This window comes from Anguilla rostrata, chromosome 13, assembly GCF_018555375.3.
Source record: "Anguilla rostrata isolate EN2019 chromosome 13, ASM1855537v3, whole genome shotgun sequence".
In the NCBI taxonomy this organism is placed as follows: domain Eukaryota; kingdom Metazoa; phylum Chordata; class Actinopteri; order Anguilliformes; family Anguillidae; genus Anguilla; species Anguilla rostrata.
The window spans coordinates 1,866,518-1,891,798 of record NC_057945.1 but is presented as its reverse complement, the minus strand read 5'-3'; the positions used below and the strand labels follow the sequence as shown (position 1 = coordinate 1,891,798).

General features: G+C 45.6%; 2 protein-coding genes across 9 annotated transcripts in view; both read right to left on the bottom strand.

Annotated features, from left to right (window-relative positions):
* The window catches only part of LOC135238219 (DDB1- and CUL4-associated factor 1-like), a 45,634-nt gene extending 40,469 nt beyond the window's left edge, over window positions 1-5,165 (bottom strand). Inside the window, exons 1-4 of one of the 5 annotated variants that reach the window (XM_064305973.1) lie at window positions 4,920-5,165; window positions 3,507-3,627; window positions 2,440-2,516; window positions 843-916 (exon numbers count right to left, since the gene is read on the bottom strand). In XM_064305973.1, coding sequence (XP_064162043.1) covers window positions 843-916; window positions 2,440-2,516; window positions 3,507-3,627; window positions 4,920-4,953 — 306 coding nt within the window. In that variant the 5' untranslated portion in view covers window positions 4,954-5,165. Of the gene's footprint in view, window positions 1-842; window positions 917-2,439; window positions 2,517-3,506; window positions 3,628-4,578; window positions 4,899-4,919 lie in introns of those variants that run through there. The other 4 variants (XM_064305971.1, XM_064305975.1, XM_064305974.1 and 1 more) reach the window with 4 other exon arrangements.
* A 327-nt stretch (window positions 5,166-5,492) lies between these two features.
* Window positions 5,493-25,281, bottom strand: part of si:dkey-49n23.1 (semaphorin-3D) — a 90,020-nt gene continuing 70,231 nt past the window's right edge. For all 4 annotated transcript variants that reach the window (XM_064304674.1, XM_064304675.1, XM_064304677.1 and 1 more), the window contains 10 exons: window positions 22,306-22,420; window positions 21,323-21,392; window positions 19,596-19,740; window positions 18,799-19,021; window positions 16,693-16,781; window positions 15,301-15,342; window positions 14,701-14,858; window positions 11,082-11,146; window positions 9,191-9,324; window positions 5,493-8,287 (listed from right to left, as the gene is read on the bottom strand). In XM_064304674.1, the coding sequence (XP_064160744.1) occupies window positions 7,883-8,287; window positions 9,191-9,324; window positions 11,082-11,146; window positions 14,701-14,858; window positions 15,301-15,342; window positions 16,693-16,781; window positions 18,799-19,021; window positions 19,596-19,740; window positions 21,323-21,392; window positions 22,306-22,420 (1,446 nt within the window). In that variant the 3' untranslated portion in view covers window positions 5,493-7,882. The remainder of the gene's footprint in view (window positions 8,288-9,190; window positions 9,325-11,081; window positions 11,147-14,700; window positions 14,859-15,300; window positions 15,343-16,692; window positions 16,782-18,798; window positions 19,022-19,595; window positions 19,741-21,322; window positions 21,393-22,305; window positions 22,421-25,281) is intronic.

The window sequence follows — 25,281 nt, the reverse complement described above, 5'->3', positions numbered from 1 at the left end:
GTAACGTAGTGTAATGTAATGTAATGTAGTGTAATGTAATGGAATGTAGTGTAATGTAATGTAGTGCAGTGTAACGTAGTGTAGTGTAACGTAGTGTAATGTAATGTAGTGTAATGTAATGTAGTGCAGTGTAGTGTAACGTAGTGTAATGTAGTGTAGTGTAATGTAATGTAGTGCAGTGTAGTGTAACATAGTGTAATGTAATGTAGTGTAATGTAGTGCAGTGTAGTGTAACGTAGTGTAATGTAGTGTAGTGTAATGTAATGTAGTGCAGTGTAGTGTAACATAGTGTAATGTAATGTAGTGTAATGTAGTGTAATGTAGTGTAGTGTAATGTAGTGTAATGTAGTGTAGTGTAATGTAATGTAGTGTAATGTAGTGTAGTGTAATGTACCCTTTGCCAGTGCTGACTGACTACACCCTAAATGGGCCTTTTCAGCACGCACCAATAAAAAAAACACACCTCCCCTGTAACCATGACAACATACAGCAGTCAGACAAAATTTCATAATTTTCCCCCCAAAATATCTGGGGTTTCAGAAGGTTGACTTCCATTTAGTAATTCTTCTACCATCTAACTGAAGTTACAAAGCATAAATGATCTCAGTACCGAAGAGGATTCATTCTCTCTAGGCAGCACTTTCATTCACAAATTGAGTGAGAATCCAATGTTGTGTACACAAACATCTGCAGGAGCTGCAGCAATCATTAATGTTTAACTGCAGCAGGCGTTTTGGGATCAGTTCTCCTGGGTGCCTGTTCAAGGCGGATAAACAGAGGGCAGCTCGCTTTCCCCTCACATTCGACAGACAGAACATCACCCAAGTCTCTCGGGGCCTTACCGCGTTGGTGAAGTCATCGTTCTTGAAGAGAATCTTGAGCAGGTGTCCCAGCATGCAGTCTGGGTCGGCTCTTCCTGGAAGAGCGAACGAGTGCAGAATGAGCAGAACCAACACGGCCAGAGCTCAGAAACAGGAACTCAAACACCAGCCTCGTCATAAACACTGCCATACACATACTACACTACAACCAGAGCTCAGAAACAGGAACTCATACACCAGCCTCGTCATAAACACTGCCATACACATACTACACTACAACCAGAGCTCAGAAACAGGAACTCATACACCAGCCTCGTCATAAACACTGCCATACACATACTACACTACAACCAGAGCTCAGAAACAGGAACTCATACACCAGCCTTGTCATAAACACTGCCATACACATAATACACTACAACCAGAGCTCAGATACAGGAACTCAAACACCAGCCTCGTCATAAACACTGCCATACACATACTACACTACAACCAGAGCTCAGAAACAGGAACTCATACACCAGCCTTGTCATAAACACTGCCATACACATAATACACTACAACCAGAGCTCAGATACAGGAACTCATACACCAGCCTTGTCATAAACACTGCCATACACATAATACACTACAACCAGAGCTCAGAAACAGGAACTCATACACCAGCCTTGTCATAAACACTGCCATACACATAATACACTACAACCAGAGCTCAGAAACAGGAACTCATACACCAGCCTTGTCATAAACACTGCCATACACATAATACACTACAACCAGAGCTCAGATACAGGAACTCAAACACCAGCCTCGTCATAAACACTGCCATACACATACTACACTACAACCAGAGCTCAGATACAGGAACTCAAACACCAGCCTCGTCATAAACACTGCCATACACATACTACACTACAACCAGAGCTCAGAAACAGGAACTCAAACACCAGCCTCGTCATAAACACTGCCATACACATACTACACTACAACCAGCACCTCAGCTCAAACTACAGTGCTACCAGAGTCCTAGTCCTTCCTTCAGCAATGAGATCCATACTGCCTGACCAAATGAACAAGCTGTCTCTGAATCATCCTGTGTGATTTTAGCAATTACTGGCAATATTAGTTTTGTGAGACTTCAGGCACGGTTGTCAAAATTAATCTTATCAAATTAAGGCACATCCAGGTGTTAAGATTAATACTGTCAGACTTAAAGCTCTATTCTAAATGCATTTATCCTGTGAGGTTTTACGCACTACTGTTAACCTTAATTCTGTCAGACTTAAAGCACTATTGGAAAAAAAAAAGTAATCCTGAGGTTTTAGGCGCTACTGTAAAGATGAATCCTGAGACACTTCGGGCATTAACGCTAAAATCAGTCCTGTGAGATTTTAGACATTGTTGTTAGGATGCTTAAATGCATCGATATTTATACACTGAATGAAACCCCCTCGCAGGTGGATATCCATCCACTGGATACGCTTCCAGTGGAGCTGACTGAAGCGATCGCACGTTTTCCAGATAAGACGCTCGTTATTACGCAGGAGGCAGCTCAGGCATAAGACACACGCGCTCTTCCGTACCGACACGCGGCTAACTAACTAACGTCTGGGCCCACCTGGGTGGCGGTCATCAAACGGATCGGGGTCCGCCTTGTGGTACTCCTCTGTTTCCCGCTCAATCAGCTCCGAGATTCTGCAACACACACGCAAGAAGAAGTGAAACGCTGGCGGTAACAACGCAGCCGAACCGGCACCGGCCTACGATAGCCCAAAATCATGGTCAGTATGATGACGCGACATGCACACGCCAGAAAAATTATTCATGATGAACCGCTGATGCTGTAAATTAAATGAAAGAGTAACGCTCAATAAGTCTAATCACAGTCAGTGTAACCTTTTATGTATATTATTTATTTTAATTTGTCATTTAGAGCAGCCAAACTCACAAGCAGATCTGTACAGAATACAGTCTCAGTAGGTCTGTCCTCGTGCACTTAGCGTTAGAATGCAGAACAGGGCATCAGCATCACCCAGTAACATGTCTCTTATTGATATCAGCCCTGGAACTAATATACCCCTAAACAGTTCCATCACGGATAATTTCTCCCTTCCATGCCTAATTTTTGCGCCTAAAAAAATTATGAAATATGTTTTCATATAAATTACATTACATTACAGGCATTTAGCAGACGCTCTTATCCAGAGCGACGTACAACAAATAAACTGCACACCTAATGGTTACATCCAAATAAATGCGATAAACAATAAGCAGTAAATCGTTTCAACAGCTAATTAGGTTCTGTGAAATAATGGCAAAAATGTTCATTGGTGGATATGCCAAACAATGCAGAAAATGCATACATATACGGTGTGTGGTGGAGAAAATGGTATTAGCATACAAAGAGATGTCCCTTTTCCATAAAGCTAATGGGAACATTGACCTTGCAAAATATTACGTGGACATAAACACAGATCCTTCGGAGTCACCTGGCTGATAATCACATTCGTACTCCCTTCCTACCGCCAAACATTACGATTTGATGATATCAAAATTCATTAAGGGGGCGTGACCAAGTACAGTACTGTGGCACGATAATATAGTGGAAACCTAGAAGCAGAGAGGGCGGCCGTCTAGCTGAGTCTAAAGACTCCGTGATGTAAGCCAATAGCGCCGAGCACTAACTTGGTGAGGATGGAGACCAGGTCCGGGGTAGTGCCCTGCTGATCCCGCTCCCACTGCTCCAAAAGGGCCGTCAGCTCCGCCTTCGAGTCCACACTGGCAGACGGTGAAGCCATGGCGTTGCCTGGGAAACGAGAGCGGTATAAAACCTAAAAATGTTCCATCGCAGGTACAAGTTACACAAATGCCAAAGTAGTAGCTTGCAGGTTATAATCAGCGATCATCTTTTGCGAAGGAAAAGTTATTCGCTATGAGTTGAATGCTACTTGCGGTGGCTTCGAATGAGTTCCAAAGTACAAAAAACGTGGAGGAGTAGCAGATGCGAGGCAATGTTGTGTCCCGGATCCAGCTATATCCAAGCTTCAGTTCAGGATTACACTGTTACCTTTACATTATATTATTAATTATGCCTAGCGTCACAAAATACCACTGCAAGGGTAGCGGGGTTCATTTTAAGCGTTTTCGGACATGGCAAATAGAGCAATTTTCAGGACATGTCATTAAGTTTCTATTTTTCAGGACCGAAACAGATGGATTACCCTACTCAGCAAAGGATTCTGGAAAGTGAATTTAAAAACATTTTACATTAAAATGAACTCGAAAAAGTTAACTGGGGCCTTGGACAGTCAAGACAGGGTTTACACGCCAGTTAGCTAGCTAACTGTCACATTACATCTCCAGCTAAAGCTAGCTACAGTTAGTCTAAAGCCAAATGTTCCGTCAGGAGTACGGCTGATAGGGGCAGATCTCCCCGAGTGTTACTGACATAAGGTAGCTAGCTAACTTAGCCACCGGGCAAGCCAGCGTATTTGCTATAATTTTCAAACAGTATATATTTAGCTAGCTATAAGTGTACACGTAGCATATCAATCCTGCAATTTACGGAGTTGGCTGGCATGCTAGACTGATCATGTTAGCGCTAGCACATCAACGGCCAAGTTCATTTTTCAGAGAAGTGGTGCGGAGTGTTTCAGACTACATAGCCCCGGCAGCAGACAGCGGCAGTCTGCCACCAACTTCCAGCTACAAGCGAATACTACTCTTACTAGCTAACGTTAGGAAATATACTTCAAACCTTTATTTAAATGTCCGCTGGGGGTTTACAAACTTCTGTATGCTTGCCAGTCATTTCACCAGCTTGGTTAACACCACTGCCTTCATGTTTTGTTCAGTTCACGTGTGGAGCGCGGCTAGCTAGCTGGCGTGCTACCTTGCGAACTCATGCAACTTCCGAAAATAGTTAGTCAAAGCCAAAAAATGTAGCTGGCAAGAAATTTCATGTGCAAGTACATCTGGCTTACTAGCTAGCATGCGAGCTTTATCAAATCGTGCTAGTTAATCGAGTAACATGTAGCTGCAGCTAGGTAGCCCGCTAGTTATGCTAGAGTTACTGTTAGCCAGTAAAAAAAACTCAACCTGACTGGTTTCTGACAGGATCAGCGACTTCCATATCAGAACGTCTCACCTCACGGTCCCGCTCAGTTTTCAGCCTCAACCGTGCAACTTTAAATGTAACGAAAATAATGTAACAGAGAATACTTGCTATCACTAATTTGTCAATATTGTACGTATTCACCCCGCCACATTTATGATCTCACACGCTCAGGCTCTATCGTGGGTTTATTATGGCGACCACGTTGAATCGTCATCAACTGCGACATCAGTCGAGCGTTGATGGCGCATTATAAAAAATGAAAGTGTTGCACTCTGGGTGTTGTAGTTTCCAGAATATTTTCGTGCAACCCGTTTTGGCGGTTCAACCAATCGCGCTGTTTTTATTGCAGATGTGCTATGGCAGGTAAAGCGGAGGCTTCAGCGCACTGCTAAAGACATGAATGATTGCGAGGGGCAAATTCTCTTACACTATTTGTTTTGGTTAGAGACAGAAACGAAGCATTACCCACACAGAAAAATAAATACACAGAGGACATTTTGTACGAGTATGACTGATATCAATGGAAAAGAATAGAAAAAATAGAAATCACAATATTTCCATAAAACATTTTTATTAATAAGGCAACATATTAGCTGTGTCATGAGTACATTGTCAGATCAATACCTTAGAACTGTACATTACAATGTTTTCTCATCATTTTCAGTGGTTGTGGTACTGGATTACAGAATTTTATGTTTGTACTGGTCAATAAAATAAATGACAGGGAATATTAATTCCAGTTTTCATAGTTTACCAATGTAGGGTCACACAATAAATGGCATGAAATTAATTAGTTAATATAAATAGGGATACAGAAACATAAAAAAACTGAATGTATTTAATATGATAACCGCTGACATTTGACTTCAGATATATCAGTAAGAAGGCATCATTTTAAGTGGAAAAAGTCTGTATAATAATCAATGCTGTAATTAAAATAATCTTTCCAAGATTTTAAATCCTAATTATTATTAATAATAATATGTTAAAATATATATATAGAATTGATGTTGGGAGCTTTGATTGATTGCAGACACTGATATGATCTATACAATAAAAAAAAAAAACTGAAATACTAGAAAGTTACACATTTGTTGTATTTGATTTTTTGTAGTAAATAATTAAATAGAAAATTTAAGAGTGTGCACAAAATATCATACAGAAGGAAATATTAGTTCAATAATAACAGTACTGAAAAATAATGAAATTAGAAATATTGAATTTGTGAGACATGCACAGGACAAAAAACAACACCAGATGGAGACAACTCACAGTCCTACTTTCTGTCTTTCTGGAAGAAAATGAAAACTCATTTCACAGAAACATCCTTATTTTAATTGCTCTAAATATATGAACAGCACAAAATGCAAGCACACATTTCTAGCTTTGTCATAAAACATACAATTATGTGTGTTGTGTCAGAATAATTATTAAAAAGCACAATTTCAACCACAGTCTGGTTCTGTTTTCCTAAACTGCAAAAATAATACATTTACAATAAAATAAACATCGAAGCAAGTACATTTACTGCACGTATCAAGTGCTTTATGACAGCTCAGTAAATGTTCAATATTTAGTGTAACTCATCCTTTAAAATCACATTTGAATGCCACTGAAATGCTGATATTCTTAATGGCTTAATATATCAGCAGTTTTTTCTAAATTCAGACTGTGCTGTACTATGTACTATGGCGTAATATGATTTGTACTATGACCTGCCTGAAGACAGGAGCAAGATTATTTATTATAAATAAAATATAATATTATGCAGTGAAAATATTCTTGATCTCACAGTCTGATTCTTACGTTTGTGTACTGTGAAAGAATGGGTCATTGCCAAAACTTCATAAGATATGTATGAATTCACAGGCTGCAGAAAACTATAATAACATTACATATTACTGCATGTTCACTTTCAGTGTTATTTATCACTGAACACATGAGTAACGTTGAAATTGAATAGTTTCTTGTTAAAAGTTTATGGTTACAGTTTGTCTTTCTGAATTATCAGTAAAGAGTATATACTGTTTGGCCATAACCTAACTTTCGTAATGTTCTTTAGGATCCTTCCTGGTATAACAAAATTATATGCATTAACAGCTTCTGAAAAATAGCTTGAAATTGAAATCAAGTTTAGCTTAATGTATTTTCTGTTCTAAAATTGTTGGTTTGGCATACAAGCAGATCAGAAATTAATATGAAAATGTAAAAAAAGGCACAAGCCCCACATTTAAACTGACATGATTTACAATCTGCCAAACCTAAATGGAAAAACATGCATGGACCTCACTGGTTTACAATGTGGGAAGGCTGGTTTCCACTTACAGTCCACCTGGAGAGTCCTGACTTTGATCACAGGGACGCTTAAAGGTATTTTCTGCTTTAAGACGCTCAGGAGTTACTGAAACACACGAGCGGCTGGTTTTATCACTCTGAGTCTGCGGGGGACTTTGTTCTCATTCCTTCCAGATGCAGCGCGATGATGAACCCTCTCGCCGCTCCAAACGACAGGAGGAAGAAGCGGTCGCAGCGGGAAGCGCCGCTTTCGAGTTCGGAGAAGAACACGTGCTTCGCCCTGAAAGAGGAAGCAGACCAGCGCCGTCCGCGCGCACGGACCCTGACAACAGAGACCACATCAGAGAGGGGTGACACGTCTGGACCGCAGGGCTGGAGCTAGACAGGAAGTGACACCACGGCGAGGGGAGGGGAATTCTGGGAACGAGGCATGTGCTGTCCGCCTTATTCCAGGTCTGCGTTCCCGAGCGGGCCAGTTCACGCCAGCGAGTCTCTCTCCCTGCGGACTTGGGGTGGGGGGGGTGGGGGGGGGCTAATGAGGAACGGGTGCAGGCATTGGCCCAGGTCTACGGCGTTTAAGGAAAAGACACGCGATGGAGCCTGGATCTGATGCTGCGCCTGCCGTGTTTCCCCTACGCCCCCCCGGGCCCTACGCCGCCCGGCCGGCCCCCGCGGGGGGGTCGGGGGGGCCGTGGCGTCGGACGCGGGCCTTGGCGGCCTGCTGCTTCCACTTGAGGCTGCGCAGCTTCTGCTGCCTCCGCTTCTCCCGCCACCACAGCTGCTCGCAGTACTCGTCCGCGCTCGGGCCGGCCATGCCCAGCAGCTGCAGCTCCTTGTAGCTGCGGGGGGTCTGGGCGTGGCTGTACAGGGGCGGGGCCCCGCCCCCCGCGGCCACGCGGTCCCGGGGGATGACGCGCAGCGCGTAGCGGGCCAGCGGGCGGGAGAAGGCGTGCTCGCGGGCGGTGCACATGTACGCGCCCGAATCGCCCGGCTCCAAACGCTGCAGCAGGACGCCCCGCCTCAGAGGGACCACCCGCCCCTCACTCCACAGCAGCTGCAAGGGGGGGGGGAGAGAGGGAGGGAGAGAGGGGGAGAGGAGGGATGAGAGAGGGGGAGAGGGGAGAGAGGAGAGAGGGAGGGGGAAAGAGGAGGGAGCAAAAGAGGGGGGGAAGAAAGAGAGGGAGGGGAGAAGAGAGGGGGGGGAAACAGAGGGAAGGGTGGCAAAGAGAGGGAGGGGGAGGGAGTGGAAGAGAGGGGGGAGAGAGGAGGGGGCAAAAGAGAGGGAGGGGGAACGAAAGAGAGGCAGGGGGAAAGACATTACTTTACAGGCATTTAGCAGACACTCTTATCCAGAGCGACTTACACAACTTTTACACAACATTTACACTGCATCCATTTATACAGCTGGATATGAACTGAAACAATGCAGGTTAAGTACCTTGCTCAAGGGTACAATAGCAGTGTCCTACCTAGGAATCGAACCTGTGACCTTTTAGGTTACAAGACCAACTCCTTACCCATTATAGTACACTGCCGAGAAAAAGGGGTAAAGAGAGGGAGAGGAAAAGGGGGGGGGGGTGGGGGGGTGGATGTTCCGTTTCAGACGAGAAGTCTCCATGCACCCCACAGTTCTGGGTCAGACACTTCATCTTTATTTGAAATGCTCAAAACCTTCAGACGGCAGTAAATTTCCTGCAGACCACTGAAAATAAATTTTAAAAAACCTTTTTTCCACCAATATCCAGAACAATTGTCTTCTTTCATACATTGCCTGAGGAACGTGCGCTGTTGAAAGTTCCCAAACTTAAGTTCTAGGACAGGCTTTCCCAAACGTGCAAACCGCAGTCCCTGTGTGCCTCATAAATAAACATCCACAACTGGATCCAGTTCAGCAAGTGTTCCGGAGCGTTCCGCAGCGTGCCCTCCCCCCCAATGCCCCCCCCCACCCACCCCTCACCTCTCTGCTGGTGTGCTCCTGCTGAAGCTGCACTGTCCACCTGACCTCAGTCTGCTGGGACCTGGGCACGCACTCCAGGAAGGTGGTGTTGTTCTCCACCCCGTAGATCACCTTCTCCTCGACGCCTTCCGAACCTGCAAGCACAGCCTCTGCTTCACTGCGCGGCCCTGCGTGTACACCAACTCACCACTAGAGGGAGCTTTAAAACTAGGTAACCACCACCTAGTACAGCAGTGGTACAAGCCTGAGAATTTGTGAACACTTGAATTAAAGAATTCACGATTAATCTAATCCTTACTCAATTATTACTATGTGCTGATGGTAACCTAACCCTAACTGCCACCACAGTTGCACAGATGAAGAGAGGAACAGCGAAGAGACCCTTTATTTTCTGTTAGGCTGTTAATGAGCACTTTACCTCACTTAGACTGCAGTTACACTGCAATCACTCAGCAGACAATCTCATCTAGATCCCCTTATCACCAGCGTTAGTCACAGGAACACAGAGGTGCAATACCACCAGGCAAGCACAGGAGGCCCATTCATAATCAATGAGTATAAAGTTACATAATCAAACCAACAGTTAGTATTGCATTACCATTGGCACACCTTAGCTTTCGATGCACAGCTGTACCTGTGGCATTGCTATTCCAGAAAGAAGCTCAAAGAAAGAGTGTCTAAAGAGGGCCAGAGGTGCATTGTATCCTTTGAGGATATACTGGAGCAGTCCTTTTAGCTGCCCAGTAGGTTAGCGGTGAAAGCATTCAGGGTGAGGGAAAGGCCAAGCGAGGGGGAAGGCTTAGGAAAGGAACTGTGTCACAGATCTCCACGGTAGTCAGAGGTGGAGGTCTTCAGTTATTTAAGTTAATAATACATAAAGTACACTAATATGAGATCATTAAAGAGGAGGATAAAATGTAAGTGTTTGGCAGCATACTCCCTGAACACTGCCTTCCTCCAAATGGTATGCCTGAGCACCTGTGTGAGTGACAGGTAGGGGTCCTTACCTTCCTCCAGGTCATATACCTGCGCACCTGTGTGAGTGACAGGTAGGGGTCCTTACCTTCCTCCAGGTGGTATGCCTGCACACCTGTGTGAGTGACAGGTAGGGGTCCTTACCTTCCTCCAGGTGGTATGCCTGAGCACCTGTGTGAGTGACCGGTAGGGGTCCTTACCTTCCTCCTGGTCATATACCTGCGCACCTGTGTGAGTGACAGGTAGGGGTCCTTACCTTCCTCCAGGTGGTATGCCTGCACACCTGTGTGAGTGACAGGTAGGGGTCCTTACCTTCCTCCAGGTGGTATGCCTGAGCACCTGTGTGAGTGGCAGGTAGGGGTCCTTACCTTCCTCCAGGTCATATACCTGCGCACCTGTGTGAGTGACAGGTAGGGGTCCTTACCTTCCTCCAGGTGGTATGCCTGCACACCTGTGTGAGTGACAGGTAGGGGTCCTTACCTTCCTCCAGGTGGTATGCCTGAGCACCTGTGTGAGTGGCAGGTAGGAGTCCTTACCTTCCTCCAGGTGGTATGCCTGCGCACCTGTGTGAGTGACAGGTAGGGGCCTACCTCCTCAGGGCATTAGGCACGGTGTGACAGGTAGGGTCCTTACCTTCCTCCAGGTGTATCCTGCGCACCTGTGTGAGTGACAGGTAGGGGTCCTTACCTTCCTCCAGGTGGTATGCCTGGCACCTGTGTGAGTGGCAGGTAGGGGTCTTACCTCCTCCAGGTTACTATCCTCCGTGATCCTGCACCTGTGTGAGTGACAGGTAGGGGTCCTTACCTTCCTCCAGGTGGTATGCCTGCACACCTGTGTGAGTGGCAGGTAGGGGTCCTTACCTTCCTCCAGGTGGTATGCCTGAGCACCTGTGTGAGTGGCAGGTAGGGGTCCTTACCTTCCTCCAGGTCGTAGCACTGGCTGCGGGGGTCTCCGTGCCTCACGTCCTGACGCCGAGCTCGCCTGTGAGTCGGGAGGAAACGCCAGCGTCACACCTGGTCACACACACCAGTGACCCCGCCCGCGGGCACCCACCAGTCTGCCCCTGGTGCCCGCTGTCTGTCTGCCAGCGGTCCAGCGCTTCCCAATTCCTCATAACGGCGGTATGCTACTCTCCAACAGGTTTGCCTTCTGTTAGCCTGCTGATTATCTATCGTTCCTGACAGAAAAGTTGCCTTGGACAGCACATACTGCTGCATTACAAAATATATGGAAAGATGCCCATGACAAGAGTTAACATGGTGGTTGAATGTAACACTTGCCAGTTGTCTTTTGGCAACAACAAAACAAATGTGCATAATTCTTTTATTATTCAGTCATTTAAATGTATTTTAAAACTTATTTTTCTAAGCCTAAATTTCCCACAGTAAAAGTTTGCCCAAACTGTCAGAACGGACAGTTAGCTATGATTGACAGACCGTGCCCTGTTACCATAGCTACCTCCATGATACGCGCTCATCTTGTGAGACTGAATTTTCACAAGCTAGCTAACTTAGTATCAAGTATCGATAACTAAGGACGTTGACTTATATCCAATAATAATTTTTGCTAGCTAGCTAGCCAAGTGAAGATAAAAGCACAACTATAACGTCCTTATGAAAGCAAACTAGGAAAAACTCCCATTTCAGATATCGACAATCTAATTGTTACTAGTCATAACTGAATTATTATCTTTTTGGATATCCAGAATTACAATTTCATATATCTAAAACTGCATTCTGGATAGGAAGAATTACAATTATGGATATCCACAATATTTATACAGATGTCCACAATTGCATTTTTACTAGTCATAATGCCAATTGTGGATATCCGTAATGACATTTTTACTAGTCACAATGTATTTTGGATATTCAAAATTACATATCCACAATATTTATACAGATGTCCACAATTGCATTTTTACTAGTCATAATGCCAATTGTGGATATCAGTAATGACATTTTTACTAGTCACAATGTATTTTGGATATTCAAAATTACATTATCGATATCTGGAATGGTTTTTCATTTTGGATATCTGAAATTACATTTATGCCTAGTAACAATTGGATTGTAGATATCTGAAATGGGAGTTTTTCCTAGTAAGAATTCTATTGCAGATTTCCAGAATGTTCATTCTGGATAGCAAGAATGACATTGTGGATATCTGAAATTGAAAGCCCAATATACATGAATGGCAAAAGTGACGTAATTTGTCCTAGGAAGAATGACGTTGTGGATATCTGAAATGACAATTGTGGATAGGAAGAATGTCATTGTGGATATCTGAAATGTTCTTTTTGACTAGGAAGAATTGAATTACGGATATCTGCAATACATATCCAGTCTAGTTATTAAATGTTAAAACGGCTTGCCATAGGTGTGTCCAGTCAGATTTCTTTACGGGGCATGGATAGGGGAGTGGTTATTGCCGGTGTGACGCACCAAGAAGAGAACATTCTCAACCGGTTGAAAATAGGACAATAAATTTAACACCCCTATTTCTCCAAAACCAAAGAATGGTCATATTTAATACTGTACTCATCGTGTTTCTTCAATACCTCTTGTGCAAATAGCACATAAAACCTAGAAAGTGTGACCAACCACCATGCTAATCCTTTAAAGGTAAACAAACAGATATCATTGCCCACACAGTACACACAAAAGTATAAAAGACTGATGCTGTAATAAATCAATAGGCCCATGACTATAGGTCATTAATCAACACAGGGATAATCTCTCCTAGCCTTGCCAGAGAGTGGACCTCGAGTCATGAGCCCTGCTTCCTGTTGCAAAGTGTGTGTACGCACATTATCGTTATCGTTTATCAAAATAATATGTGGAAATATTTTAGATTTAGGCACATTTCGGGCCATGTAAACAATCAATTTCTTCTACTAAAATACTGGCACTCCAAGGAAAAATGTCTAAAATAATTCTAAAACTGCAGTCTTGTATTACAATCGTACTGGGGGAAAAACAGAACAGGGTAGGGCAGTAGCCATCACCACTTCCCCAGATTCAATTACCCTCCACTGCTTAGGGTGCAAATAAAACAAAGATGTGTTTGACTTGGAACAGATAATCATACCATTAAACCGATCCCTGAATTGAGTTCTTTAGTAGGATGGATTTCATGTCAAAATATTCATTTTTTTCTCTTCCACCCATCTCAGTAAAGTGCCTTTCCCCTCAGCCTGAGATTAGACTTCACACTTGCTCCCAAACTAAATCTCTTTTAAAACTTGATTGATTGCATGTGTCAAATTGCCTACGAAAGACATTGAGACTCATATGAACCAATCAAAACTCAGCTTTTTAAACACTTTTTAAGCTTAAATTAATGTTTAGTCTATCCACATAGACAACATATTTCACAAATATCCTTAAAGGTTTAGTATGTAAGTTTGTTTTAAAACACTATTATTCATATTTGGTTAAATTTCCTTCACATCTCAACAGATATTGATAATTCATAAGCTCTAGGAAACACATCCCGAGGCTCTGGAATCAGCCACTCCTAATTTCACTGTGCCTGAATCGTAACAACCAATCAGGACAGCTCTCTGCAAGGTGGCCAATCAGGACAGCTCTCTGCAAGGTGGCTTCCCTACCTGCCGGTCAATCTCCTTGCATGTTCACAGCACTGCCAGAGCAGGGCAGGGTTACACAGATAATACTGGACCGAGATAATGCAGAGAGTGCTACAGCTAGCAAGGAGAAAATGAATGACAGAGAAAAATCAACCAAAATGACCAGTCCCGCCTTTGCCTGAAATGGCATGTGCTGATAAAAAAAGCACAAAAAGAAAGACTGTAGAAGAAAAGATTTAGACTAAAAATAAATTGAACCGAGCAAGAGACAAGAGTGAAGATCGGTTCGGCTTTTCAGCGAAGATGAGAATGCAAAGAGCTTCATAAGTAATACTGAGCTTGCTGTATTTCTGCTGGACAGACAATTATCATTATTGTTAAATTTCTGTTGGAATTTGTAATCGGCCCGAAATGTGTAGCCAACATAATTACTTAGTTACTAGCAGCTGATTCGATGACAAACAGTATGGGTGAAATGTGCTGTAGCAAAAATAATATTTAATTAAAAATAAAGTTTGTCTGTGCAAACTATCGCTAATTTTCTTACTTTTTAAATCTTTGATATAGCAGCCAGCTAACGCTAACTCTACCGGTACCTAGCCAAACTCAATCATTTTTGCCAAAAATATCATAGCTGCAAAAAAATATGGCTATGTTCACTGTTTATGTAGTAAATTTGAGTCAAATTCCTGTTTTAAACATTAATGCACAAGAAGAATCTTTGCAGGAATTTTCCAAGGGGCTTCAAATAATTACTTGATCCAGGTCTGGTGATGATGTTGCTGGGCAGGGTATGTGTATAGGCAGGTTGGGTAGATGCATGGGTATGTAGCGAGGAGCAGTATAGATGGGTCATGGGTGTGGTAGGGATGAGGGAGGTGTGCAGGGTATAGATGGGGTATGGGTGTGTGCAGGGTATGGGCGGGCCGTGGGCGGGGCTCACCTCTTGTTGCTAGGGAAGTAGCTGCTGCAGGCGGCCCCGTCCCAGGCGCAGTAGGGGTCTCTGGCCAGGCAGCAGTCTGCGCAGGCCTGTCCGTACAGCCCACAGCGCTGCAGGCCCAGCTGGACCACGCCCGCATCGCCGCTCACGTACAGCAGTTGCTGCGCACGCGGAGGAAGAGGAGGAGAGAAGCTCACATCTTCAGCCACGCTGCTGCGTCCTAGCATTAGCATTTTACCACTTTCTTAACTGTGTTTAGCATGTAGCGCAGTCCATGCCACGACCACACTCGCGTAATGTAAAAACAGGAATAACACAAGAGCAACAGCTAACAGTCGTGTCCTCGCGCTTAAACTCCAGTTAGGAATGATCCAGATGCTCTTTGGATGACAAAATATAAACTTCTGTAACAAGGCATCATCATTGTTCTCAGCTATATTATAATTTAATTTTTTTTAAGTCAATAATACAGAGGAATTATTGCACTAATGCTAATGAACTGTCTACCCGTGCAAAACTAAACAGATCTAACATTCCCTATGAAAAAGCGTCTTAATGTAAGCTAAGCCTTTTCAGCCTTTATTTCCACCTCAGAACACTCACCCGTTTGGTCGACAGCTCCATGTTCAGGACTGGGGCCGACTTCTGTCAGTTCAAGAGAAAAGGCGCCACGTTAACAAGCAGCGCCACAAAGAGGCTGAAACCTCAGCACCGCAGACTTCTATGGCCTTTTCTGCTCCTTTTAAAGCAGAACAGACAGGTTTTTGGAGAGCACAGCTGAGGCTGAAACCTCAGCACTGCAGACTTCTATGGCCTTTTCTGCTCCTTTTAAAGCAGAACAGACAGGTTTTTGGAGAGCACAGCTGAGGCTGAAACCTCAGCACCGCAGACTTCTATGGCCTTTTCTGCTCCTTTTAAAGCAGAACAGACAGGTTTTTGGAGAGCACAGCTGAGGCTGAAACCTCAGCACCGCAGACTTCTATGGCCTTTTCTGCTCCTTTTAAAGCAGAACAGACAGGTTTTTAGAGAGCACATCTGAGGCTGAAACCTGTTTCCGGGTCGCCGGTTCATTCCACCGGGCAGCGCTGTTAGCTGAGGGGCGCTGACTCGCCCCAGAATGGGCATGCTCTTTTTTCGGATGGCTTTGTGTGGGTTTCGCACCATTACCTCCCAACTGCAGGCGACTCCCTCGTGAATATCTGACAAGGCCCAGGACCTCAGAGCCAGCCGCCCACACCACTCTGCTCTGCCTTCTCCTCTTACACAGAAAAGCTAATTAAATACCCAGGACCCCTCATCTCTCTGCTGGAGCTCCTCATATCTTTACCCTCTACTTTATTTTTTCTTAATTTTTTTTTTTAAACTAGAGAACTACTTCTGCTTTACGGGACTGTAAACACCATTTACATTCCAGGAACAAATCTTGATTGGCATTTAATCTGGCACTGTACTTAAATTAAATTGGAGATTGCGTATCTTGAAATGTGTTAGCTCTACAATCTTTAGTATTGTAACTGATGATCAACACATCGACTGCCAGTGCAGCCCGGATGAATATGAAAATATAGGACAAGCTCCCCTTTGCTCACTGTTCTATCAGGTCCTCTTACACCAAACCCTTTCTCACGTGGAGCTCAGAACTACAGCCTATTTATTTCACCTTCCTTGGTGCCATCGATGCATGTGGTCCTTTTATTTGGGCAGCAGTGGAAAATGGGGTTATCTGCGCTTTTAATATGAAAGGGAAATAAATGGGTCCCGTACCACGGGTGCCCGTGTTTCCGAGCTCTTCCCTCCAGTCCATCTGCTCACGGACGTATTTAGATTCTCTGGGAAAATGCCGCAGATCTGCTTTCTCTCACATGGGTTATTTCTGTTCTCCTCGCGCGGAAAACAACAACCTAATCTCCAGGCCCCGGATCAGAGCGAGAGGACCCAGAACGGACGGACCAATGAGAGGGGAGCGCGGTGACACCGAATGTGGAGTTTCCATACCTGAAACACGCTCAGCTCCTCCAGGACGATCTCCTCCATCTCCCAGTTGTCCTTGGGGATGGAGATGGCCTTCAGCACTTTCCCGGTGTCTGAGGAACAGAGCGGTCACCGGTTAGACACGCCCCTCCATAAGGAAATGAGGCCTTTCATCACCGACTAACAAACTCTCACAAACACAACCACACTTAATTAAGCAGAGACGTTTTTTTGTAGTTCAAACATGTTGTTTTGTTGTGGTGGAAGACCCCTGTGAACATTCTCCAGTGTCGGATCTAGCAGTTACGTAGCTACTGAAAGCGTAGCAGCTGTAAACTTGCCCCATGCACCATGCGCTGGACTCTGAGCACGATTTATGCAGCAGCTGCAGCTGCCAGGCCTCTCAAACCCCTAACACATCCCCTGTAAGCATGTGCTCAGCATACACACACACACACACACTCTCACACACTCACACACACCACACCACAAAACACTCACAACACATCCACAGCCACACACAACAACCACACACCGACGTTCACGCATACAACACCACACACACACCCCTCACACACACTCCACACACACACATACACTCTCACACACTCACACATGCACACACACACACTCTCACACACTCACACATGCACACACACACACACACACACACACACACACGCACGTTCACGCACTCAGACACACACACACACACACACACATACATGCACTCACACACACGCACACACACACCTTACGCACACACTGGATGCACACGCACACACACACATACACACACACACACGCACGCTCACGGACTCAGACACACACACACACACACACATATTTTTGTTTGCTGCTCAGAATATCAGGACTGTCCCAGGACACTCCCAGTGTAGCTGGGTGAAGACAGCCGTGGGAACTGTCCTGTCTCCAAACAAGGATGTTTCCAGCAGCCAGACCCCTAGCCTGATGCAATCACTGTCCGCATGCTGAACTCCTCAGTCTTACCATTACACCAAATCAGTCAGAAGTGTAGATCAGCTAATAGAGCCAAGCTAAATACAAAAGCAAGCAAACATGCTGTGAACACTCACTACAAATAGACTGCAATGACACTCACCCTAAGGGAACTGCACTCTGCTCTGCTGGTCTGTCTGGCTGTGCATCTGTCTGCATCAACTGGGTGTACATTTTTACTACCTTTTAACAGTGAAATCAATTTTATAAATAGATTATAAGCTTCGGCAGCTTGGTGAGGTTTCTATAGACGTTCAAAGTGTGACGCACCTTCCTATTGAGGCACCTATCCTGTTTTAGCTCTGTGCAAGCAGTACAGCCAGAGGGATTTTATTTATTAATTTTTTAAAATATTACATATTAATTCAGGTTCCGAGTTGTCCAAAGTCACAATAAGCCGCCTATAACAAAAATGATGAATAATATAAGTGACTGGTCTCCCTTCTTCTGCTTACAAGTAAAGGGTGTTACCCCTTCCAGTCACACGTCATTGGTCAAGCCACCGCACGTGGGCGGGCACATCAGCCCCGCCCACTAATAAAGGAAAGGCAGGCTCGGGGAGTGAAGGCTTTTAACTCACTGGACAAAGCCTGTGACCTGAGGACGCCCCTGAGCTGACCTGGGGTCAGCTTCCTCAGGTTAAATATCCTGTCTCGTATATCAGGCCAGACAGGCAGGTCAGAGCCCCACTGACCCCGGGTCAGTCTTACGATCTCTCAGCGCCCCGCGTGCTTTTTTACTCCCGAAACCATGGCGATGTCTGTCCCATCTACACCAGGGGACTCAGAGCGCCCGTCCCAGAGGTCCAGAGTGCCTGCCTGCAGGTTGCCATGGTTTCCTTTCACCCACATGCCAATTCAGGCCTTGGAATCGCGGTGCATCGAATCTGCGACCGGTCAAAGAATTAAACTGATCGGCACTCTGACCGGTCGGCACTCTGGCAGTCTCAGGACTGAAGTCTGAGCCCCTTACTGGTCACTGTGAAAGCCCACACACTTAAAGCACGGGGGACTCCTTACCCACGTGTCTGTTTTTGTTAGGAACGTGTCTGTTTATGACCACGACCTCGATCTCTGCTGTCCCATGACTGAGCGCACACGCAGTACGCACCTGTCCCCAGGTACAGCACGTCGTACTGCCCGTCCTCCGCCTCCACCCGGTCCACCACCACCCTCTTCAGGCTGTAGGGGGCGCCGGTCCTCATGAAGACAGGCCTGCGGTTGATGGGCACCACCGGCTCCCACATCAGCTGGTGGCCTCTCATGAAGCTGACCACGTCGTCGGGAAAGTCCCGCGTGGACTTGTGGAGCGGGTCGTAGGTCTCGCTGGGGCACTGGGGGGACCACAACCACATTCCACGTGAGGCAGGCCAATATCACCACAGACTCTCCAGAGTAACCAGATACTCAGATCTCCTGTTCCCCTGCAGGAGGTCCCAGATTCTCAGTGGAGTTTCTGAGGCCAGTGCTTGGCCTCCCCATAACACATTTTCAGAGCATAAATCAAACATGAACATTTTGACTTTGGTATGGTAGGGAGACCCTCAATATTAAGCAGGAATACCTGGGAGTCTGGGCTGGTATCAGATTAGTTTAAAACAGTGGCAACCAACCCTGTTCCTGGAGATCTGCCATCCTGTAGGTTTTAATTTCATACAAACAGCTGAACTTTCAATTATTACATAACAGTGGCACTCCAGATCCCAAAAGCTAATTAACTGTACCCCAGGACAGGACTGGCCAGCTCAACCCAATCAGACCCCCAGGCACCTGTGAGTTTCCCCTGAGAGCGTGTCAGGAGTTTGGGAGGGACCCATCGAGGGGCCCGTTACGTCTCCCCCCTCCCTCTCTGGAAACACTGACCCCCCGCCCACTCTGCTCTGCCCTTCCAAACGGGCAGGACCTCACCGTTCCGGGGCGGGGGTAAGGCACCCTCCCCTTGTACTCCACCCAGCGGTAATCGGGGCCCTCCTTGTGGGCGAAGGGCCCGTTGAAGGCGGACCGGATGGAGGCCATGGAGTACACACAGACTGCAGAGCCCCGGAACACATAGCTACAGAGAGGGGGGAGGGGAGGGAGAGATGGGGAGGGGGAGAGGGAGGGAGAGAGAGGTGGGGTAGAGGGGAAGGGGAGGGGGGAGAGAGAGGGGAGAGGGGGAGGAGAGGGAAAGAGGAGGGAGGGGAGGGGGGAGGGGGGGAGAAGAGAGAGATGAGGTGGGGAGGGGGAAAGAAAGGGAGGGAGGGAGAGATGAGAGAGGGATAGAGGGAGAAAGAGAGAAAGAGGGGGGATAGGGAGGGAGAGAGATCACAAGAGACAGAAGGGAGAGAAATAAGAGGAAGAGAAAGGAAGAGAAGGAGGGGGGGAGAGAGAGGAGGGGGGAGAGGGAGAGAGACACAAGCACAGAGTGAGATAAAAGAATTAAAATCTTTCATTTTCCCTGCAGAATCACATGTAAACACACCACTTGTGTTTTTGTTAAGTATGTGCAGTTGCATGTGGGATTAATACAATGCTAATCCCAAACTGCCACACCCATGAAAGAAGCACCTGCAGGGGGAGTGAGTCATTCTCACTAAACCTTTAATCTGTTATTCTATCAGTCACATCTCATCCTGTCAGTAACAGCAAATCATTCTGGAACCTTCTTTGGAAGCAAATCTGAGAAGAAAAAAATGTTTTCACAGCTTAATCAGCTCAAGGCAGCAATTTTCCCGTCACTGTGATGGTCTTATCTATAACCAGCAAACAAACAGGAAACAGCACACCAGAAAGAACGGTAAGGACAGAACCAGCTGAAAGGAAAAATCGTCCAAACTCCAAGCTCAAATGTTCATGGCCCGTGTTCCTTCACACGCAGAACATGGAAATCAAGCAGCACCTATCTGCAGAATCGAACCAATCACTCATCAGCACACAGCGTAATATAATCCTGCATCTGCTCAGGAAACGCAGCCACAGGACTACTTACACAAGAGAGAGGAAACGGCCTGAACTTAGAACAACATGGGCTAGAATAACACCCATCGCCCAGGCCTCCGCAGACCCCGCCCACCACCCGGAGACCCCGCCCACGGCCCTGAGACCCCGCCCACTGGCCTTACTCCCTGCCTGCCCCAGGGCGAGAGCGTGTGCGGGCGTGATTGTTCTCACGCGTCAGGGTTTCCTGTGACATCCTGTTGTCTTTCCGGGCGTTTTCTTGGCCCAAAGGTACATTTCTGGCAATTGAAGCTGGCAGCCAATCAAACAGACTTTTTGAAAGCTCACAAGCAATCACAAAATAAATCCCTTTTTGATTCGGATGTGAAATGCCATTCTTGTCTATGAGCTGCTTATCAGTGTAGACCAACACAAAAAAAGCTGTGGTCAAACTACATTGTAAATCACCACAGTAAAAAGAGCTAAGCTAGGCTTTGTCACACAAGCCGCCAAGCCTTAAATAAGTTAAACAGTTACACTTAAAACAGTTACACTAACAATAAAATCTCCGACTGAACCATGTTCAGCTCCGACATATATCCCACACAGTACCAGACATACAGTATATGACACATGAAAAGATTTATATCATGTTTTGAGCAGATGAACCAAGTTCAATTACCAATCACGACACATGACGGAATAGAGTCATCTCTTACCTGGAAGTAGAGAAGAGTCCATAGATGATTGGATTCTGGGAATCCTTGGTTTCCAGAACAAAGATATCCTCTGAAAAGGGAGAGATAGAAACACGGAGTCACACAGAGATCTGAGAACATCTGAAGGCCCCAAGGCAAGCCTGAGCTGAGCTGGTCTACTGAACCGAGATCAGAATTACAGGATTCAATTGTTCAGAGATAAGAAGCTTTTCTTTTTACTGCATCTACATGAATCTAATTTCTCAGGTTCATTAACCTTATGTACTATGAGCCGGGACAAGTTGACACTGACATGAGAAAAGTCCAGCTAACTTCCTGGGATGTACTTTGCTAGAAGTCCATTGGTCAGTTATGAGTTCTGCCGAATCATGATCTCACATGGGTGGGGCTCCAGATGGAGGCAGAAATTCAAGCAGACTGAACCTCTAATGTATAGCATAACACTATATTTTTAAATGCTGTTCCCCCCTTTTTCTCTCCAATTTGGAATGGCCCAATCATATACATCATTCTGTGGGACCACCAGTCACTGGCACGGTCCAGGTTTAATGCCAGTCCAAGGGGCCCATCTGTGCGCATGAGTCTTAGCAAGAGCCTCTCAGCAGACCCTCAGCACTACTCTCTAAAATGTGCTAGAAGCGATAAGACCACAGACATCCCACCCACTGGAGTTTCCCTTTCCAGAGGCTCTAGGGATCGAGACTCGGGTCAAAACAACACACTTGCTCGCCTGAACACGTTCGAACAAGAACTTTTCAGTTTTATTTTGTTTCCAGTGAACCAAACTCAGTTCGTTTTTCAGATTTTAATTTTCGGTTTTATTTCCTGTGTGGAAAAAGGAAATGAAAAACAGCATTCCTAAGTTAATAACGTATTTTTAAGAATAAATATCAGATTTAACCCTCAAACTCTAAGCTCGTGGGACACCAGCTGTATTTTTCCATAGCCGTGCGGTGTGTGTTCGGAGGGGTGTGTTTCTGTACCCAGCTCGTCGAAGTGTGTGTCCATCCCATCCGGGCCGGGGACCGAGCACACAAGCCTGGCCTTCAGGAAGGTGGTCCAGCGGTTAATCAGACTCCTCTTACCCCCAATGTCATTCTGAAACAGCAGAGACCGCTCAACACACACCCTGTTCAACACGCACCCTACTGAACACACAACCTGCTCAACACACACACTACTCAACACACAACCTCAGCACACAAACTGCTCAACACACACACTACTCAACACATAACCCGCTCAACACACAGCCTACTCAACACACACACTACTCAACACACAACCTCAACACACAAACTGCTCAACACACACCCAGCTCAACACACACACTACTCAACACACAACCTCAACACACAAACTGCTCAACACACACACTACTCAACACCCAACCTCAACACACAAACTGCTCAACACACACACTACTCAACACACAACCTCAACACACAAACTGCTCAACACACACACTACTCAGCACCCAACCTCAACACACAAACTGCTTAACACACACACTACTCAACACACAACCTCAACACACAACCTGCTCAACACATAACCCGCTCAACACACAGCCTACTCAACACACACACTACTCAACACACACCCTACTCAACACACAACCTCAACACACAAACTGCTCAACACACACACTACTCAACACACAACCTCAACACACAAACTGCTCAACACACACACTACTCGACACACAACCTCAACGCACACACTACTCAACACACAACCTGCTCAACACACACCCAACTGAACACATAACCTGCTCAACGCACAACCTGCTCAACACATAACCCGTCCAACACACACCCTATTCAACACACAGCCTGCTTAACACATAACCTGCTCAACATACACTCTACTCAACACACACCCTGCTCAACACACAACCTACTGAACATACACCCTACTCAACACATAACCTCAACACACACACTGCTCAACACACATCCAACTTAACACACACCCTACTCAACACATAACCTCAACACACAAACTGCTCAACAGACACCCTACTCAACACATAACATGCTCAACACACATCCAACTCAACACACAACCATAACACACAAACTGTTCAACACACAGCCTGCTCCAAACACATCCAACTCAACACAGAACACACTCAACACACAACCTCAACACAGCCTCAACACAACCTCAACAGTTTGCTCAACACACACACTACTCAACACACAACCTTCTCAACACACATCCAACTCAACACATAACCTGCTCAGCACACATCCAACTCAACACACACCCTACTGAACACATAACCTGCTCAAAACACACCCCACTCAACACACACCCTGCTCAACACATACCCTACTCAACACATAACCTCAACACACAAACTGGTCAACACACAACATGCTCAACACACCCTACTCAACACATAACCTGCCCAACACACATCCAACTCAACACACATGCTACTCAACACACACCCTGCTCAACACACATCCTGCTCAACACACCCTACTCAACACATAACCTGCTCAACACAAATACTACTCAACACAAAACATGCTCAACACACACCCTACTGAACACATAACCTGCTCAACAAACAACCTGCTGAACACATAACCTGCTCAACACACAACCTGCTTAACATACACCCTGCTCAACACACAACCTGCTGAACACATAACCTGCTCAACACACAACCTGCTTAACATACACCCTGCTCAACACACACCCTACTGAACACATAACCTGCTCAACACACACCCTACTCATCACACATCCTACTGAACACATAACCTGCTCAACACACACCCTACTGAACACATTAAATGCTCAACACACACCCTACTTAACACACACCCTGCTCAACACACATCCTGCTCAACACACCCTACTCAACACAAAACCTGCTCAACACACACCCTACTGAACACATAACCTGCTCAACACATAACCTGCTGAACACATAACCTGCTCAACACACAACCTGCTTAACATACACCCTGCTCAACACACAACCTGCTGAACACATAACCTGCTCAACACACAACCTGCTTAACATACACCCTGCTCAACACACACCCTACTGAACACATAACCTGCTCAACACACACCCTACTCATCACACATCCTGCTCAACACATAACCTGCTCAACACACAACTGACTACTGCAAGATGCTTTATATTACAGAGACATGGATAAGGCACTCTCAAGCTATTAACAGGGTCTCCCAGTTATGCATTCTGAGATCATAATTAATGCTGTCAGGGTAAGAACAGGAAGGACAGCTTTCAGTCAGCTTGCACCACACTCCTGGAATACATTCAAACACAAAATACAACCGGAAACTGCTCCCTACATTTACATTTGCTTTTTGGATCATGTCATTTTCAATTTTCTCCATAAATAAAACATGTAAAAACTGGCTGAAATGTTTTGCGGTGATTGCATCAATGATTTTGTTGACATTTGCTGACAAAAACCCATGCCTCCCAAAATGTTCATAAAGTTGTTTGGGGGTTTTGAATTTCAATAACTCACTGAACTGACTGAATTGAAATGGAATGAGCCATAACTCTGATGTCCCGATACTGCAGAAGGAAGCCTTCGGGGCTGTTCTCACTGGCCGCAGCCATTGTGACCGCCGTTAAGGTTTCGACTAAGAATTTTAAAACAACCCAAAGTCACTCTCCCACCTCTTGTCCCACCTCTGGATTTTTTCAACCTTCGCTGTTTGGTTGCTTGACGTAACATTACACAACCATTTCCATTGCTGTTGTTTTTGTGATCAGCTGCTGGTGACGTTAATGTTGCCATAGAAACCACGGTGCCTGAGCGACTGGGCCGAACGGCTAACCGCTTTTGGAAGCAGATGGTCAAAGCCTGTGGGACCATCCCCTAACCCGGGGACCGTACAGCACCCAATGAAGCGCTATCAGCCGCAGTGTGATCAGCAGGAGTGCAGATCCACAGAGC